The sequence below is a fragment of the Mustela putorius genome, unplaced genomic scaffold (assembly GCF_011764305.1).
Source record: "Mustela putorius furo isolate JIRA1106 unplaced genomic scaffold, ASM1176430v1.1 tig00003987_pilon_pilon_pilon, whole genome shotgun sequence".
Taxonomy (NCBI): Eukaryota; Metazoa; Chordata; class Mammalia; order Carnivora; family Mustelidae; genus Mustela; species Mustela putorius.
In genome coordinates, this window is record NW_025422126.1 from 18,378,854 (window position 1) to 18,400,313 (window position 21,460).

A 21,460-nucleotide genomic window follows, 5' to 3' on the forward strand; every position below is an offset into this window, starting at 1 on the left:
AAATGATCTTGATAAATAGTCTCATTAATACCTAGAGTGTCATTTCACCATGAAGAAGTAGAAAAGGAAGAAGCAGGAATGTTTCAAAAAGATAAAGGGAATGGATGACCACACCATTATTAATATCTGCAAGAGTACCACACATGACTTTCAAAGACAAAAATATGAGCCAAGGGATGGAAACTACAGGCAGACTTTTTTTTTTTTTTTTTTTGAAGAGTAGGAAGAGGGGCGCCTGAGTGGCTCAGATGTTTAGGCATCTGCCTTCGGCTCAGGTCATGATCCCATGGTCCTGGGATCGAACCCCGCAACTGGCTCCCTGCTCGGGCGGGGAGTCTGCTTCTCCCTCACTCTCCCCATTGTCCCCCCTGCTAGTGATCTCTCTGTCAGATGAATAAATAAAATCTTTAAGAAAAAAAAAAAGAGGAAGAAGACTTTTCTAACAAAACTCCTCTAAGATGAAATGAACTGGTGCTCAAGTAAATACTGAATTACTCTTAGCTGATGAATGAAGGGATTAAGAAATCTAATTAAAGGTTATGAATCTATTATTGCATGAATCAAATGATGTGGAGAGAACTTCTTATAAATAGCATACAAAATAAATTTTACAATATATAAAATAATGGCATCTGGCTGGCTCAGTCAGTAGAGTGTGTGACTTATGATCTTGGGGTTGTAAGTTTGACCCCACATCAGGTGTAGAGATTACTCAAAAAATAAAATCTTAATTTATTTGTAGATATATATATATATATAAAACATTATTAAAATTGGGCATGTATGTTATATAGATATGGAATTTTGGCCTTTTGGTGCTGTTGGCAACAAAAATTAAGATGGAAAATAGCAAATATCATGAATACCTACTTATTTTCCTTGTGTACATGTGACCAAAAAGCATTTATTTCTTGAGAAATTATATGGGCTCGAAAACAAATGCTGCTGATTTGTCTTATTAACGTTGGCAAAGGCAGAAGATAGGAGCTACAAAATCTCATGCCCCACCAGAAAAACAGGACTATTTAAAGCCAGCTTCTTTCTTTCCTCTTCTTTTTACCCCAGTGGTAACTGCATTTTGGAATTTAATACCAGAGTGGGAGTGCTTCTGGGTTGTATGAAACTAACTGGTGCGTCACTCTTGCCAGCTAGGGATGATTTTAGACAAAATGCATGACATCAGTGAAAAAAGAATCTCACTCAATATCATTTTTATGAAGGATAGTTGGCCTCATACTAAAATAGTCCCATCAATCTACTGCCATCAGGTCAGACAGAAAAGCATTAGGTACATAAAATGGCTGTCATAAAATGTAGCCAAGCAGGAGCCAAGTCTGATTGCAGAAGGTCAGTTAGGCATTTAGAAAATAAAGGAAGCATGTTTTCTTTAACGAGCCGTCAAAAGTTAATAACAAGTGAGTTAGCTTTCTGTTTTGGACAGAAATATTGAGAAAGATGCAAGGGTTCTAAAGGTTTTCTCTAGTTTTTAAATTGGCTGCCTACTTAAAAGATGTACTATGATAAAACTTTTTAAAGTTCTAGAATAGTAAACTACATTCACATGGTCAAACTGAGGTCCTTTTACGAATTGTGATGGTTAATGTCATGTGACCACTTACTGGGCCATGGGGTGCCCAGATACTTGGCTAAACTTTATTTTGGGTGTGTCTATGAAGGTGTTTCTGGATGACATTAGCATTTGCATCAATACACTAAGTAATGAAGATTGTTCTCATTAGTTAGTGACCTCATCCAATCTACCAAAGACCTGAGAAGAACAAAAATGACTAAGTAAGAAGGAACTCTTCCTGCATGATTGCTTGACCTGTGATGTTGGTCTTTTCTGGCCTTCAGACTTGAACCCAAACATTGGCTCTTCTTGGATGCCAAGCCTGTTGGTTTTCAGACCAGAACTATACCACTGGGTCTTCTGGTGTATCATCTCACCTCACCTCATCTCACCTCTCTCTCTTTCTCTCGCCCTTTCTCTCTTTCTCTCACACACACATACACCATTATATCTCACTTCTCTAGAGAACTCAAATATACTGCTTCAAAGCATCAGCAGGGAATGAGCTGAGCTGAACCCATCAAGTGGATTATCCAGATAATTAAAATCAGTCCCAGTAGAAGTCAGTGTTTTAGAAACTTGCCCGGCAACAGTGTAGATGATCAGGCAATGTAGTAACACTTTTGTAATGTAAATAATGAGCCAATTTTCCAATGCTTTAAAAAATTAGTCCTAAAGCAATTCCTCACTTTCAAACTCAAAATTCTATGACTCTATGTTATAACACAAGTTTAGGTAGCCTTTCTCAAAATCAATTTCAAAAAGTCTGAAAAAATGCTTATTTCTCAAGGGAATTATGAAATGATCTAAGTATCTAAGAACCCATCTCATTTTCTTATAGTCATTTTGTTTTCAAGACCTACATACTCACCACCTTCATGTGTTGATTACTGTTATCATCATTAATCAGCACATGGCATATCTACTTATTTTCCATGATTATCTCCAGGCTCCGGAGATACTTAAGTTCTACTTCTACCACACAGATGCAGTTTCCAAAGCATCTGTCCTTATGCACAAGAAGATAACCTTTGATTCTGCCAAATTCCTGGCATTACCTTCATGGAATTTTGACATTGTCACTCACCTGCCCAGAAGCAGAAATTCACCTGCTAGACCCAGGCGCCTCATGGCCATCAGCAGACCTCTCACCGTCATGCCTTCACAGAAGCAGGCCACCACCCGGGCCTTGGGCAAGTGACTCCTGAGCTTCTTCAGCAGTTTATCAAAGCTCTGTTCCCCTGCATTGCTATAGATTTTGTAAGAGTGAGCGATGCAAATTCCTTCCTTGGCTGACATATCTTTGAAAGCTTCCATCCCACTCTCTCCATAGTTGCCTGTGTGAAAACAGATAAGCAGAGAAGTAGTGAGATGGCAGTTCTGGGTACAATGGGACCAATTAAGAATGCAGAAGCACTGGAAGCATGAAGGTCACTTGGTAGTATTGAACTTGGAGCTGGAAGATCTGAATGAATTTTTGCTCTTTCGTTGACTTGTTCATTTAGGCAATTTACAATGAAACTACATTACACATATATGTCTTGAACTGCAAATTCTGTTTTTAAGGAGAGAAAGACAAAATAGTATAAAAAGGAGAAGAAATTCAGCTTCCCTTCTGACTTAAAAAACTCATACTCTAGTATGAGATGATGGAAGACATTCATCTGCTATATTTTCATTCTATCTTCCTTTCCTTCGCTCATCTTATCCCACCAGTTCAGATCCCTGTATTTAAAGACACAATATATACACTTAATATGGTATAGATGCCATTGTACAAATAAAACATGTGTTATATTATGCATTATATGTATTATACTATTATGCATATTTTATTCTATTAGTAATCATAAGAATTTGCGGCTTTATCCTAACTGAAAATTCCATATCCTTGCTTGAGATTCAAGTTTTGTCACAGGTAAATGCATAAGCTTCAAATGAAACATTTGAAGTTTCACTTTGTACAATCATAGGGAAGTTAGTGATTTGGGAGAGTAATTCCAAAGTTTTCTACAAACCTGGGGAGCCTAAGGACTGATGGTGGTCTTTTAAATTAATGAGAAGTTGTGATCAATACTGATAATCAACTTGTATGCCAGGAAGTGTATCAAAACCTTTACAGATGTGATCTTATTTAACTCTCACAAGAATATACTGAGGTATGCATTATAAATTCCATTTTGCAGATAAGAAAACAGATGAAGCAGTTGGGTTTACACCTGCCCAAAGTTACATACTCAGAGGTGGAATTCTATACTACATTCTCAGTTCTGAGAATGCAGATTCTGATTCTGCTTCCTCCACTTGTCCATGGCTGACTTTTGGAAGACTCAAAAGTTCAATTATATCTACATTTCTTTTTCCTATTTAAAGGTCATGATACTTTCATTTTAGATATTTTCAGAGCCTCTTAAGGCTCTATAAATCATACCAGACTCATTTTCTGAGTTTCCAAAAGATTAGGTGGGTAGGGGGGAATGATTTAAAGAATACAGGAGCAGAGTAGAGAGCCCAGATATGGACCCTCAAATCTATGGTCAATTAATATTTGACAAAACAGGAAAAAATATACAGTGGAAAAAAGTCAGTCTCTTCAATAAATGGTGCTGGGAAAACTGGACAGCTATATGTAGAAGAATGAAACTCGACCATTCTCTTACACCGTACACAGAGATAAACTCAAAATGGATAAAAGACCTCAACGTGAAACAGGAATCCATCAGACTCCTAGAGGAGAACATAGGCAGTAATCTGTTCGATATCAGCCACAGCAACTTCTTTCAAGATATGTCTCCAAAGGCAAAGGAAACAAAAACGAAAATAAACTTTTGGGACTTCATCAAAATCAAAACCTTCTGCACAGCAAAGGAAACAGTCAAAAAAACAAAGAGGCAACCCACAGAATGGGAGAAGATATTTGCAAATGACAGTACAGACAAAAGGTTGATATCCAGGATCTATAATGAACTCCTCAAACTCAACACACACGAAACAGGCAAACATATCAAAAAATGGGCAGAAGATATGAACAGACATTTCTCCAAGCAAGACATACAAATGGCTATCAGACACATGAAAAAATGTTCATCATCACTAGCCCTCAGGGAGATTCAAATTAAAACCACATTGAGATATCACCTTACACCAGTTAGAATGGCCAAAATTAGCAAGACAGGAAACAACATGTGTTGGAGAGGATTTGGAGAAAGGGGAACCCTCTTACACTGTTGGTGGGAATGCAAGTTGGTGCAGCCTCTTGGGAGAACAATGTGGAGATTCCTCAAGAAATTAAAAATAGAACTTCCCTATGACCCTGCAATTGCACTCCTGGGTATTTACCCCAAAGATACAGATGTTGTGAAAAGAAGGGCCATCTGTACCCCAATGTTTATAGCAGCAATGGCCACGGTCGCCAAACTATGGAAAGAACAAAGATGCCCTTCAACGGATGAATGGATAAGGAAGATGTGGTCCATATACACTATGGAGTATTATGCCTCCATCAGAAAGGACGAATACCCAACTTTTGTAGCAACATGGGTAGGACTGGAAGAGATTATGCTGAGCGAAATAAGTCAAGCAGAGAGAGTCAATTATCATATGGTTTCACTTAGTTGTGGAGCATAACAAATATCATGGAGGACAAGGGGTGTTAGGAGAAGGAAGTTGGGGTAAATTGGAAGGGGAGATGAATCATGAGAGACTATGGACTCTGAAAAACAATCTGAGGGGTTTGAAGTGGCAGGGGGGTAGGAGGTTGGGGTACTAGGTGGTGGGTATTATAGAGGGCACGGATTGCATGGAGCACTGGGTGTGGTGAAAAAATAATGAATACTGTTTTTCTGAAAATAAATAAATCAATTTAATAAAAATAATAATAATAATAAAAAGGAATATAGGAGCCTATTACAAGACAAGCATGCTATGGAGCATCTAAGGAAGACCGAGGAATGGGAATTTCATCAGGAAGACATCTTCAATGAATAAGGATGTAAGAGGCATTTGGTTGCATCAGTTTCAATATATGACTCTAATAGAGGTCATTTATAAATCAGTATACCTGTATAACATTTTGATTTTTAAAGTCATTTCATATAGATTAGCTCATGCTCCTTACACCAACTCTATGATAGAGGGGGTATTATCTTCCAAGCATAACTGATAAAACTGAAGTTCCCATTTAGCAAGTAGGTGGCCAAGTCTTGGTTTGAACATATAATATCTCACTGCCGACCCTGTGTATGTTCCACCTAGAGCAGGTAATGAGATCCTCTTGTTGGAAATGAGATCCTTGGACTTTGAGCATGGGTTTTTATGTGGTTTTATCTTCTTGAACAAACTGTAAAGTGCAAAGCAGAACAGGATGGCTTAAGTTCTAGCCAAAAAACCTGATGGGCCAGCTGCCTCTTTCTTTTTTTTTTTTTTTTTCCCTTGGAGAAAAATCCAGAAATAAAATAACAAGAATCCTCTATGATGATGGAAAATGGGCAATGTAGTTATTTTGCAATTAACAAAGTTTAAAGGACCCCCTCTGAAAAACATACCCAGGGGCCTAAATTACTAGTTTTATACTAATCTGAGTAATGTATTATTTTCTGTTTTATTTTTAGCCAACTCTATTTTCCAACTGACTGTCTTGCACTTAATGCTTTCATTAGTACTGGGGTGTTTGAATAAATAATTTGAAATTAGGTACATAGTGATTGTGATGGCAATGATAAAAATTCTCAATTTATTTGCAGATAAATAAGAAAAAAAAACAACTGAGGAATTCATAATCTTTAGCTCCTCTCCCAACAACTTTAACATTATTTTTGTTTAAGCAGTAAGTTATACAGAAGCAGCTTGTAATAGAGAGAGAATCTTGTTATTAGAGTGATCTGAGTTCTAGTTCTGCTTGGATAGTCTCTCTAAATCTAGCTTTTTCACCTGAAAATCTGCTTAATATATGAGTATTTTGTATATTATATAATGTTAAGTATTATATCTAGTTTAAATTATAATAAATGTTTATGATTATTATAATATATATTAATATGTTCTATAATTAATTATATATACTATTATGTAATAGTATATATAACATTTATGAATACTATATATAGTTATAATAGCTACTCTAAAATAATATATATGTTAAACATATAAAATATTTGGTAGGTAGCCTGAACCCAATTAATTGTACCTATTGGCACTAAATGTTCTAGATACAGTGAAACTGCTCTCTCCTGAAGCATGTAAGACAAATAATGGAGCAAAAGGCATTAATACTGAACACTGGATTGAAAAATAAACTTAAACTAGTTGGGGAAATATTATTTTCTTATAACAAAGCCTAAGCCATACACTTTAAATTTAAAAGAGGGAACAGTTTTAATATATGTGCAATGTAAAAATTCTGCAGAATAATTTTGATTTAATAAAAGTCATGATAGGATGAGAATTAAAAATGGGAGCATGTATTCTAATAAAACTAGGAAGCCTAAATTCAGTGTTGAGATCTTTCAGTAGTTGATATAAAGATTGGAATTACACATTTAAAAATAAAGAATAAACTACTGAAAGTTCATTAGTTTCTCATAGGAAATGAAATAGATTTCAAGCAATGTATAAGATGAGAAAAAGCTGAGGAAACAAAGATTAATTTTTCCAACAGGGAAACAAAAATGATAAAGGAAGGTACAGTGTAAAATATGATACTAGCCTGTGGCTTCATTTTAACCAACTGGTAAAAGCAGGAAGGAATCCATCAGACACTCTTTTCTAAATAGCAGAGGGCTAGTGATTCGGAATTGTGGGGAAAAATGTAATCAAGGCTTTACTGAAACAATGCAAATGCCATTTCCTTTTTTTCAGCTTTATGAATCCACATAGGGACAAAGCAAAAAACTCATTATGCAATAGAAATAAATCTTAACAACCTTTACAAAAAAATGAAAGGAAAAGATGATAAATTGAGAGACAGAAGCTGGGAGAGCTGAGGTGTTAAAATCCTTCATGTACAATTTGGAAGTCAAGATACATAGAAAACAAAAGATGAATTATTTTAATCTAAAAAAGTAAGAGACTAATCTAAAATAGGATTATATTTAAGGGATGATACATAAATTAAGAGATGCTTATTTTCCATAAATTAAAAAGTAGGCATTAAAAAAAAAGCATATTGAAATAAGCCAATCAGAGAAAGAAAATTATCATTTGATCTCTCTGATATGAGGAATTTCAGAGGCATTGTTGGGGGTTGTGGGAGGTACAGAGGGAAAAAAAATAGACAAGATGGGAGTGGGAGGAAGACAAACTATAAAATACTCTTAATCTCACAAAACTAACTGAGGTTGCTGGGGAGTGGGGGTAGGAGGGTTAGGATGGCTGCATTATGGACATTAGGGAGGGTATGTGTTATGGTGAGTACTGTGAAATGTGTAAGGCTGATGATTCACAGACATGTACCTCTGGAGTAAATAATACATTATATGTTAATAAAAAAAAATTGGTGAGGGAGGAACAAGATGGCAGAGGAGCAGGAGACCTAAATCATCAAGTCCCAGGAGTTCAGCTAGATAGTTATTAGACCATTCTGAACAGCTACCAACTCAACAGGAGAGAGAAGAGAAGAAGAGAAGCAATTCAAGGAACAGAAAATCGACCACTTTCCAGAAGGTAGGACGTGTGGAGAAGTGAATCTCAGGCAACATTTGGGAAGATAGACCATGGGGGGAGGGGCCAGATCCCATCAAGTGAAAGAGCAGTGGAGCACAAAATTGGAACTTTTAGAAGTCTGCTCCACTGAGGCACATTGCTCCAGAGGTTAAGCGGGGGTGAAGCACTCCCGGGGACAGTGTGGTTTCAGGACCCATGGGGTCACAGAAAGGCCAGGGGTGTCTGAGTGTGGCAGAGCTGCCAGGTATTGGAGTGGGGAAGCTGAATATAGAGAATACAGAGATGGAGCTGAGGAGTGAGCTCTCAGCTCTGGGTTACCTTGTACTGTGTTCAAAGGCACAGCTGGGCCACTGCTCTTGGAGTGCAGATCCAGAGAGAAACCTTCCTTCCTCCTTTGGGAGGAGCAGCACAGGAGTTTGCAGCAGGAATCTGCTGGGTTTGGAGACTCTAAATGGGACTATGCACCAGAGATAGAAATGCTCAGTCACAGGCTGGGTGAGCACAGAATGTGGCCGGAGACCAGGGAGATGGGAGGGATTGACTGCTTTTCTGTAAGGGTGCATTGAGAAATGGGGTCCTGAGCTCTCGGCTCTCGTTGAGTTGGAGATTGGGAGGCTGCCATGTTCATTCCTGTCCTCCAGAGCTGTATGGAAAGTGGTCAGGGAACAAAAGCTAAGCGAACCTGAGCAGATTGCTTAGCCTGGCACCTAGCAAGTGTGGTGTAATTCAGCAAGAACATCCAGCCAAGACCAACTTCAATAATCAATGAGAAGTGTGAAACTCCAGAGCTAGGGGAATGCAACACATAAAATTCATAGCTTTATTTCCATGATTCTCAAGTCATTCAAAGTTAATTTTTTTAATTTTATTTTTTTCTTACTCTATTTTTTGAAATTTTTCCTCTTTCCTATTTTAACATTTTAACATATTTTATCTTGCCAATAACTTTTTAAAAATCTTTTTAAAATTTTCATTGTTATATTCATATTTTGTCCCCTCACTGTGTTTAACCTTATTTTTTGTATACAGATAGGTTTTTTTTCTTTAAAATTTTGGGATACAATTTCTTCTAATAGCTTAAAAGATACCCTAAACTTAGCACATGGCTTTGTTCTAGTCTCCAGCCTGATCACATTCTTTCCTCTTTTTTTTTCTTTTTTCAGCCAACTTCTTATTAATTCCTTTTTAGAATCTTTTAAAATTTTTAACTTTACATTCATATTCTACATCTTCATTGTGTTTACCCTTATTTTTTGTATATAGATGTTTTTCTTTCTTTAAAATTTTGGGAGGTAGTTTCTTCTAAAAGACCAAGGTACACCCAAAATCAAGTGTGTGGCTCTCTTCTATTACCAGTTTTATATATATGTATATATATATATACATATATATAAAATCCAGGAGGCACAGAAAACCCCACTCAAAATCAATAAAGAATAGGACCACACCTTGTCATCTAATAGTAAAACTTACAGGTCTCAGTGACCTAGATTTTCAAGAGAAAATCCTGAAAGCAGTTTGGGACAAAAGGTATATATATATATATATATATATATATATATATATATGAATATTCTCCTACCCTTTTTCTTCCCTGGTTTTGGGTCTCTTCTGATTTGTTTAGTGTATATTTTTCTGGAGTCATTGCTACCTTTTTGGTATTTTGTTCTCTCATTCATCTATTCTTATCTGGATAAAATGACAAGGCAGAAAAACTCACCACACACACACACACACACACACAAAGGAGCAAGAGGCTGTACCAATGGCTAGGGACTTAATCAACATGGACATTAGTAATACATCAGAACTAGAGTTCAGAATGATGATTATCAAGGTGCTAGCTGGCCTTGAAAAAAGCATGGAAAATTTCATAAAATCCCTCTCTGGAGAAATAAAATTCCTTTCTGGAGAGATAAAAGAGCTAAAACTAACCAAGTTGAAATTTTAAAAAAGTTATTACTGAGGTGCAATAAAAAATGCTAGGCTAGGATAAATGACAAAGGAAGAGAAAATTAGTGACATAGAAGCAAAATGATGGAGAATAAAGAAACTGAGTAAAAGAGACAAACAACTACTGGAAAATGAGGGGAGAATTTGAGAGATAATTGATATCATAAGACAGAATTATATTAGAATAATTGGGATCCCAGAAGATGAAGAAAGAGAAAGAGGCAGAAGGTATTTTGGAGCAAATTAAAGAAGAGAATTTCTCTAATTTGGCTAAGGGAACAGGCATCAAAATCCAGGAGGCACAGAAAACCCCACTCAAAATCAATAAAGAATAGGACCACACCTTGTCATCTAATAGTAAAACTTACAGGTCTCAGTGACCTAGATTTTCAAGAGAAAATCCTGAAAGCAGTTTGGGACAAAAGGTCTGTAACATGCAATGGTAGAAATATTAGATTGGCAGCAGACCCATCCACAGAGATCTGTTAGGCCAGAAAGGACTGACATGATATATTCAGAGCACTAAATTGGAAAAATATGCAGCCAAGAATATTATATCTAGCTAGCCTGCCAATTAAAATAGAAGGAGAGATAAAAAGCTTCCAGGACAAACAAAAACTAAAAGAATTTGCAAACATCAAACCAGCCCTACAGGAAATATCGAAAGGGTCCTCTAATCAAAGAGAGAGCTTAAAAGTAACAGACCAGAATGGAACAGAGACAATATACAGCAACTGTCACCTTACAGGTAATACAATGGCACTAAATGCATAACTTTCAATAGTCACCCTGAATATAAATGGGCTAAATGCCTCAATCAAAAACACAGGGTATCAGAATGGATAAAAAAACAAGACCATCGATTTACTGCCTCCAAGAAGCTCTTTTTAGACTCAAAGACACCTCCAGATCTAAATTGAGGGGATAGAAAACAATTTACCATGCTAATGGACATCAAAAGAAAGTTGGGGTAGCAATCCTTATATCAGATATATTCAATTTTAAGTCAAAGACCATAATAAGTGATGAGGAAGGACACTATATCACACTTAAAGAGTCTGCCCAACAAGATCTAACAATTTTAAATATCTATGCCCCTAACATGGGAGCAGCCAATTACATAAAGGAATTAATAACAAAATCAAATGAACACATCAACAATAATACAATAATAGTAGGGGACACCCCCCTCACTGAAATGGACAGATCATCTAAGCAAAAGATCCATAAGGAAATAAAGGCTTTAAATGACACACTGGACCAGATGGGCATCACAGATATATTTAGAACATTCCATCCCAAAACAACAGAACACACACTCTTCTCTAGTGCACATGGAACTTTCTCCAGAATAGATCACATCCTCGGTCACTGTTGGGAACTGTTTGCGTTGTTATGGCTCTGGAAGCCTGGATAAGAAGTGAACTTGGACACACTTGGGGACGTCCTTGTGTGCCAAGGGAACTTGGAGCAAGTCCAGCGGGGATGCTCACGTGGCTTGACTCTGAAAGGCTATTCAGGGTGAAAATAACATCTGCGTAGTTTTATGTGATTCACTTGTGACTTATCTTGAGAAAAAACACATTCTTGAAACCTTAAGATTATTACAAAAGTCTGGAGGTTAATAGCTTGTTAACATCCTGCCTGACTCATTTTTCACTGATGTATATGATTGAGTATTGATACCAGCATTGTGCTGAAGCTGTATAAAAGTGGTTACATGAAGAAATAAAGTTGCTACTCGCCTGAGATGGAGTAGTCCTCCTGAGCCCGCTTTGTCTCTCTCTCTTTTCCTTAAATCTCCCAGCCCTACTTTCAGGTGTTGTTCTCTGGCTGGACCGGCAGGTCACAAATTGGGTCTCAACCAGTACCAAAAGATTGGGATCACTCCTTGCATATTTTCAAACCATTGTGTGTTGAAACTAGCACTCAACAATAAGAGGAAAGTTGGAAAGAACTCAAACACATGAAGGCTAAAGAGCATCCTACTAAAGAATGAATGGGTCAACCAGGAAATTAAAGATAGATTAAAAAGAATTCTTCGAATGAAAGGAAAATGAAAACACAACAGTTCAAAATCTTTTGGATACAACAAATGCAGTCTTGAGAGCAAAGTATATAGCAATACAAGACTTTCTCAAGAAACAAGAAAGGTCTCAAATACACAACCTAACCCTACACCTAAAGGAGCTGGAGAAAGAACAGCAAAGAAAGCCTAAACACAACAGAAGAGAAATAATGAAGATCAGAGCAGAAATCAATGAAATAGAAACCAAAAGAACGGTAGAACAAACCAAGGCAACTAGGTGCTGGTTCTTCAAAAGAATTAATAAGATTGATAACCCCTTGGCAAGACTTACCAAGAAGAAAAGAGAAAGGACCCAAATTAATAAAATCATAAATGAAAGAGGAGAAATCACAACCAACACCAAAGAAATACAATTATACGAACATATTACAAGCAACTACATGCCAGCAAATTTGACAATCTGGAAGAAATGGATTCATTCCTAGAGACATATAGACTACAAAAACTGAACCAGGAAGAAATAGAAAACCTGAACAGACCCGTAACTAGTAAGGAGATTGAAACAGTCATCAAAAATCTCCCAACAAACAAGAGCCCAGGGCCAGAGAGCTCCCCAGGGGAATTCTACCAAACATTTAAAGAAGAATTAATACCTATTCTCCTGAAACTGTACCAAAAAATAGAAATGAAAGGAAAACTTCCAAATTCATTTTATGAGGCCGGCATTACCTTGATCCCAAAACCAAAGACCCCATCACAAAGGAGAATTACAACCAATATCCTTGATGAACACAGATGTGAAAATTCTCACCAAAATACTAGCCAATAGGATCCAACAATACATTAAAAGGATTATTCACCATGACCAAGTGAGATTTTGGCTGCAAGGTTGGTTCAACATCCACAAATCAATCAATGTGATACAATACATGAATAAAAGAAAGAACAAGAACCATAGGATACTCTCAATAGATACTAAAAAAAAAAAAAAAAAAAAAGCATTTAACAAAGTAAAGCATCTTTTCTTTATCAAAACTCTTCAGAGTATTGGGATAGAGGGCACACACCTCAATATCATAAAAGCCATCTACAAAAAACCCACAGTGAATATTATTTTCAATGGGGAAAAACTGAGAGCTTTTTCCCTAAGGTCAGGAACATGGCAGGGCTGTCCACTAACACCACTGCTATACAGCATAGTACTAGAAGTCCTAGCCTCAGCAATCAGACAACAAAAAGAGATAAAAGGCATCTGAATCAGCAAAGAAGTCGTCAAACTGTCACTCCTTGTGGATGATATGATACTTTATGTGGAAAACCCAAAAGACTCCACTCTAAAACTGTTGGAATTCATATAGGAATTCAGTGAAGTGTCAGGATATAAAATCAGTGCACAGAAATCAGTTGCATTTCTATATACCAGGAGGAAGATAGAAGAAAGAAATTAAGGAGTTGATCCCATTTACAATTATTACTGTGGCTTAAACATACTTTCAGATAACGATAATTAAGTATAGGAACATATGTAAGATATATATATATATCTAGTAAATGAGAGATTTTTCTAGTAAAATGTACACTCAGAATATGGTTCATATTTAGAAATTTTGTCTGTATTAGGGAAGTGATCATAAGAATAAAAATTAAATTAATAGAATTATACTAAAAATACTAAAATACTTTTCTTTGATATTTATTTCTTTTTCTCCATCAGACCATCTTTTTTTTTCCACTGAAGTTTATGTGGTCATGTACAATCTCTTACCATTTCCTATCTTTCTTCAAAACTTTACCAAATATTATATTTGGGGGTCTTATTTCTTACTATGCTCTTCCATATGTCCTTTGGATGTCCCCACTCATTCCCAGTTATTTACTTTTTTTCATGTTGTTCTTTCCACCCTGAATACCCTTTCCCCCTGTCTCCATGTTGAAATCTTACCCATTCTTCCTGGTCCAATTCAAATGACCAGACTGTAAACTTATTTAGGAAATAGACCACATTCTCCATGGCACCACCCAGCAAATGTTTGTGGAACTAAACTGACCTACTCCACCATGGTTTTCAAAAATTTCCCTACAAGGAACAGGGTGGCCTATTCATTTAATAGACATTAATGAAATAATGAAATACAGGTTTGACAGTAGCAGATGGTAGACTCTCGATATTTACCTATTTCAGCTATTGATCTAATTTTATAATATGAAGAGATAAGTTTTGTTACTTGTGATTGTTAGAGAAATTTCTAATTACGGTTCCTTCATCGTTATGACAAGGCTGATCACACTAATGATTTTTTTTATATTGAGAATTTTGTTAAAATCCAATCCAAGATATTAAAATTTTTTCCTTAAGAAAATACAACCCACTTCATATATGTGTTTTATCATGAGATTTCCAAGGAGAGTTCCTCGAGTCAGATAATGAGTTGTGGTGTTATTTGGGTATTACATTGTATTCGGCTCAATTATAATACATATTCTGTATTCTATGTTATATATGTTTATGTAAGTATATAAAGTATATACATGCTGTACATACTTACTTATATTTTGGATATATTATATATCCTACTTTCAAATACCACAAGCCCCTTGAAGTTAGTAAATCCATTTAAACGTATCACCACACAATAGAAACTCAGGTTCTTGAACAGAAAAGGTGGTCAGAAAGATAGGTAAAGAGTAAAATTTTAGGAAAGTATGTTTATTTGTTCAAATATGATCATCAAGCAGATGCTAAAAAAAGTCCACATTAGAACTTTAATTTTTCCTTTTAGTTGGCCCAAATGATCATTTTCCAAAATGGAAATGAAGATTCTCAATATAAATAGTAGTTTAAAAATATTCTCATTTGCTTCTACTACCAACATCCTATTACTATTATAAATAGTGTATTCTTTATTGACAACTACTAGTGAAGGAAAACGCTGCAATTTCTCATGGGAGCTACTGCCTAGGATAGTACCATCCCCCAGACTATGTATGAATGGGATCAATAAATCAGTGCCCAAACACCACTTCCTTCCCTTTCATGGGGCCATAAATGTTCGTCAAGGGTTTTTAGCTAAAACTGCCCTTATTGAATGGGCTATGCCTTAGTTAAACCAGTGGTTAACTAAAACAGCTAAGAAGGGAAAAAAGCCAGGGAGACAAACCACTCTTCTCATTGTATTAATATCTCTTTTGTACAGATGTTCCTCTTTTTAAAAACTATGTCTTCTCCCCATTATAGCCATCTGTGCAATGAGTATAACAATTTCAAACTCTATATTGCACTCATTTATATTTGTCTCTTACTACTAGACAATTATGTTCTTCAAAGTAGGTATTTATATTCTCACAACAAAAACAATAGATGTACATATTTTTGTTCAATGAAAAGAAAGAAGTTAAGTGTCCCTAAATAAGCCTATAGAAATGAGATTTAGATGTTTGGGATGCTGGAAATATTATTAATGGAAAGATTTCTAAAGCTAAAGGATTGAATTACATAAAACATTATTATCATCTATCATATACACTCATTATGGTTCCATGGATTATTGTAATAAATGCCTTTGATATGAAAACCTTGGCTAACAAACAGATTTCCAATGGACCAATTATTTCAAATCCTACCCTGGAGTGTGTCTATGCCATGACCCATATAACACAGCATTCAATGTGAGGTATGACATTTTTAGATATGATCCAGAGTGCTTTATTATTGAAGGTACTAGAAGGATCTCATTTAGCAGAATCACTTTAGGCATTACTCTAGGCATGGATTATATAAGCAACATTTGAGCAATATTCTAATAGTAAATTCAGCAGGAAAAAATGACTATTGTGACATAACTTAGTAACTTGGATTTTGAAATATATATAATATATGTGATATATATGTATATATAATATTATTTATGGGAATACAAACCAGGGCTATTGAATATTGTCAGAATAGTATGTACCAAGCAATTGCTGAGCAGTATACTATTTTGGTGAACTTTCCTACTGTCTACCATGAAAAAAAGCTAGCAAAAGAAGATTGATCTTAAAAGCAAAGATATGGGATGCCTGGGTGGCTCAGTCAGTGAAGTGTCTGCCTTCAGCTCAGGTCATGATCCCAGGGTCCTGGGATCAAGACCCATGCATCAGGCTTCTTGCTCAAGGGTGGCATGGTTGGAGGGGAGAGCCTGCTTCTCCCTCTGCCTGTCACTGCCCCTGCTTGTGCTTGTTCTTACTCTTTCTGTAATAAATAAATAAAATATAAATAAGTAAGTAAATAGCAAGCAAAGATACAAGTTGACTGTATAAATCCATACACAGCAGAGGACATGAAATCACACCAAGGGAAGAAGAATACATAAGAGTTATAGCTGCCACAGATGTGAAGTACAACAATTCTGAGTCCCACCTGTGGTTCTGTACTGTAAGCTGCTGAGCCTTAGAATCAAAAGTTGTGAGATACGCTCCCTTCAGTAACTCTAATCCATATAATTCGGTTGAACGGAGATAGAGAAAACTGAAAGGGAACCAAATTTAGAAAAAAAAGAAGATCAAGTTTTAGAATTTATTTTTAAATATCTTTGAAATAGCTAAGTAGGAATGCCAAATAGAAAACTGAATAAGGACATTCTGGCTCAGAGAATAGAAGTCTAAATTGGAACTATTTGGTATCATCGGAATATGGACAGCAACATTAAGAACTGCAACTATAGGATATGAAGAGAAGAGGGATCTGATTATATCCTAAAACATTCAAATATTTATGCATTAATTGAGAAGGAGAAGTTGACATAGACAATGAAGAAGAAGAAACCAAGACAATGTGTTGTCATAGGAGCCAAGATAATAAGATGCTTTTATTTTCTTTTGTACATTAACTGTATAAATAGTAAAGTAAGATGCATGGTGAAAAAAATCACTGATTTTAGCCATATAATAAAAGACATATAGAAGCAGGTTGTATGTGAATGGGAGTAAGAGAATGAGTACTGCATATTTATATACAAAATTTTGAGACATTTGGCAGTGAAGAGAAACAAAGAGGTATGGTGGTAATTGGAAGAGAATGTGGAAATCAAAGGACAAGTTTTATTTTCTGATAGGGGTCCCTTAGAAGAAGGGCTGAGCCCAGGACATGGGGCAGAATAAGCACTCAATACATGACAGTTTCTATCATCATCAGTATCATTATCATCAATCTAGATTCTGTAGAATTAATTGGTAAAAGGTTAGTAATAATATTATTGGTCATTTCAAATAATAAGACTACTAATAATTTATTAATCACTATTTAAACCCACAAATCCTTTGAGGTAGCTATTATTTCTTACATGTTATAAATAAGGAGTTTATGCTAAGAGAATTTGCCAAATAATTGATAGATTCATGTCATATTTCAAAGCCTATGCTTCCTTCCTCCTATATATTATATCCTTAAAACACTAAGGGAGAGTTGGTCATTTAGTTCTGTGGTTCTTCTAAAATCATTTACCCACCACTAAACATTTCATGTGAAACCAATACCCAATACTGCTGAATAGAATTCATCTCAGCAAACATACATTATTTAATAAATAAGTTTTTCCTAGTTACTACAAATATGATAGACATATATGATTTAGCACTAAATGATCCAATCTGTGTCACTGCTGAGAACTGATGTTTAAACATCAAAGCCTTCTTTGTACAAAATATACAATGTTTAATTATAACTTCTCTATAGACAAAGGCCTGTAAAATAAGAGGGGGCTTTGGAAAGAGATATGCCATATCATCTGTCATTGTTACTTAGCAAAATCTTTACCAGGAAAGGAATCTCTGCTGGGACTTCAGAGGGACAGAAGAAGAGAAAAAACTAATATTGCTATTAAAAATATTGCAGTGTTTTTAATTTTTACCTTGTGAATATAGCTTAAATTGAGATCTGTAAAATGAAAAAAAAATCACTTTTATTAATCTGCTCAAAAACAGTGGAGTGGTTGACTCATTTCTTTCTTGGCTCTTCTTCTTAAAGGAAAATAAAGTTGAGAGAGAAGCGGTGACCCAGATTCCTGCTCTAACCCTCCAGAATTCAACTTCCTTCTTTCTTTGTAAGCTGTCAACTTCACAGCTAAAGCCTGCAGTGCATGTCTCATTAAGAGTGATTCTGTATCCACAGAAAGGACAAACCTCTATATAGAACTGTGTGTCAATGGGTCGGGAGGGTTGGTGAGCTATTCATTTTGCCTGTTTTAGCTGGCAAGTCACCTCTGATCCTGGATTCTAACTGGATCTAATGACAACCCGGAAACTCTCCCATCTCAGTGAAAGGCCGAAAATCTCAGCAGCACAGCCAAAGCCATTCAAGCTTGACAGACTTTGCTAAAAAGAAGCAACTTCTCTGACAGCCACTCCCTGGCCTGCCACTATCTTCTCCAGTTTACATCTGTGCTGTTTGGCTTCTGCGGCTGCTGGATTCTCTCTGGAAGTACTGTAACTCCCACAATACAGACAGCAGAGACTCAGTTTGAAAATATCTGCCTGGCGCATCATTTACCGCAGGACTGAGCAATGAGTAGAAAGAGCTGGAATGCAGTGCCATGCCTGTGGTGTTGTGGCCAAATGAGCTTTATTCAGAGGGGGTCAACCACACTGTCTGTGTTTAGCATTATGGTCTTGGGAACTGTCTTCTGTAGTACAGACCTCTGCTGTCCAACATGGTGGCCATTGGCCACATGTAGCTATTAAGCATTTGACATATGACTAATTCAAGTTAAGATATTCTAGCCACAATAAAACAAAATAGACTTCAAAGACTCAGTATGAAAAAAAAGATTGTTAAAAACATCATTAATATTTTGTAATTTGATTACATGTTGAAGTGATAAAATTTGGGATGTACTGGGCTAGATAAAATGCATTTTTAAAATTAATGTCACTTGTTTCTTTTTACCCTTTCTCACAATCACCCACATAAAATTATATACTCATTATATCCTTATTAGAAAGTACTGAATTATACATTCAGAGAAGATTGACCTTCTATATATTTCAGGGTAGAATCTAAATCTCTTAAGAATACTTTATACTGTCCAGATTTTTAAAAATTATCTAGTATCTAATCTTTTCTCTAGACTCACTGTCTACATTTTCTTTATGTACATAGCACATGTGTTAGCCATACCAAAGAATAAACAGATCACCAAATACACCATGATTTTTCACATCTCCAAATTTCACACAAACTCCTTTTTCCTAAAATACTCTTCTGTGTAGCTAATTTTGGCTCATCCTTCAAAACCCAGCTGAAAGTGACATAACTCTCTAACTCTCTAGTTCTAAATTGATACTCTCTGCTGTGCCCTTCCTGCCCACCTCCACTCCAACATCACAGGATTTTTCTTGTTTTATTACAATTATTTATGTGTCATTACCTAAGAAACTGTGAACTAATCAGCTAAAAGAGGTTACATCTTAGTTACTCCTTTTGTCCACAGTCTGGGAAGCCTAAGTATTTGTTGAATAAATTTATTTTAGAAAACAAGTACTGACTTTCCCCCCCAGGTTTACAAATGTATAATTGACATGTAACACTGTGTAAATTTAAGGTGCAAATGTGATGACTGGACATGCATATATGTTATTACATGACTACAGCAACAAAGCTAGGTAACATATCCATCACCTCACATAGTTGCTTTTGTTTTTTTCAGTGAGAATATTTAAGATCTACTCTCTTAGCCACCTTCAAGTATACAATATAGTATTGCTAACTACAGTCAATATGGTGTATACTAGATCCTCAGAATTTACTCATCTTACAACAGCAAGTTTGTACCCTTTGACCACCCTTTCCCCCATTTCTCCCACTCCCTGGCCCCAGCAACCACCAATTTACTCGCTGATTTTGAGTTCAGCTTTTTTAGATTTCACATAGAAGTAAGATCATACAGTATTTGTGTTTCTCAGCTTGACTTATTTTCCTTAGCATAACGCCCCCGAGGTTCATTGATTTCTCATTAAAAAATTACTATTGAGCATCTAGTATAAATAGTAGAGCAAAGTATCTCTGCTGTTGAAGCTACCCTGCATTCACCATGATCTGGAGGGACTGAGAACATCGAGGATGAAGGGCTGCACAGCTCAGGAATCTGTGCCTTGAACAGAATTCGCAGATAGTGTCTGAAACTGGTTCTTCAACTTAACACCTGCGGGATCTTTGAGAAACCATATAACTTCTTCTGTCAATCTGACTTTGTATCTATAAAATGATATGCACTCTGGGGATACTTTAAGTTTTCAATCTGCCTCCTATGTTGTTTTGTTATTTTGTGATAAAGAGAATTTGAATAATTTCCTCCTTCCCTTTTAAATGTGCTTGCTTCAAATTCCATTTTTCACTTCTCAATATATGCATTCCGAGCCTTGTAGATGATTCCTTAAGTTAAATTTGCTTTGTAAATTTAAATGTTTCAAGAGCCAGAACTTCTACTCAATGCAGTTTATTGGAAAGGTGTCTGATAAAATGCCTCTGGTAATATATGAAAAATAGTCATCATTAAAGTGGGAAAGTTTGCAATTTATTTAACTATACTTAATTCAATCATCTGTTCTGCCTATAGTTTCCAGATATCATTTCAAGTATTAGCTGGTCTTTTTGGATATCCCATTCTGTGTAAGATATGCTTAGTCCTCTAAAAAGGCTGCCCAGACTGTAGACAAAAGGAGTTACTCTTAAAAGTATATAAACTCTGGTTTTATATACTTTCTAATGCCACTAAAAATCTTGCTTAATATGGCGGAAAGAAAGGGGTAGGTGGTGGAAGGCTGATACAGCTTAGTAGCTTCTTAATCGTAGTTTCCATGGATCCCAGATTCAATATCTTTAACAGAAATAGGTTCCATTGTACTCAATATCCAAGCATTTGTTGAAATGAATTAAAAAAAAATAAAAACTATATAAGGCTAGGAGATTTGAGATGAATAAATATGTCTGTTAATATAATATTAATTAACATATAGAGGACTGATAAGTTAATGTCCTTATATATATAATGATCATTGTTCTTTTATATGATTGTGTATGGTATTCATAAATATATATGATAGACACATATACATACATATGTATACATATGCATGTATATACTGTAACAGCAGTACAAAGTCCTGAGTTGGATGTAGTTAGTAGAGGTAAAAGAAGAGATTTTCTTCTAATTGGACACATTGGACTTACATATTACTTCCTTTTGCTCTTTTTGTTTTCTCCTTCAATTATA

The 21,460-nt window shown here is 35.7% G+C and overlaps 1 protein-coding gene across 3 annotated transcripts in view; it reads right to left on the reverse strand.

Moving 5' to 3' along the window:
• GRM5 (glutamate metabotropic receptor 5) overlaps nucleotides 1-21,460 on the reverse strand; it is a 530,405-nt gene that overhangs the window by 318,638 nt on the left and 190,307 nt on the right. For all 3 annotated transcript variants that reach the window (XM_045071440.1, XM_045071437.1, XM_045071438.1), the window contains exon 3: nucleotides 2,658-2,907. In XM_045071440.1, coding sequence (XP_044927375.1) covers nucleotides 2,658-2,907 — 250 coding nt within the window. The remainder of the gene's footprint in view (nucleotides 1-2,657; nucleotides 2,908-21,460) is intronic.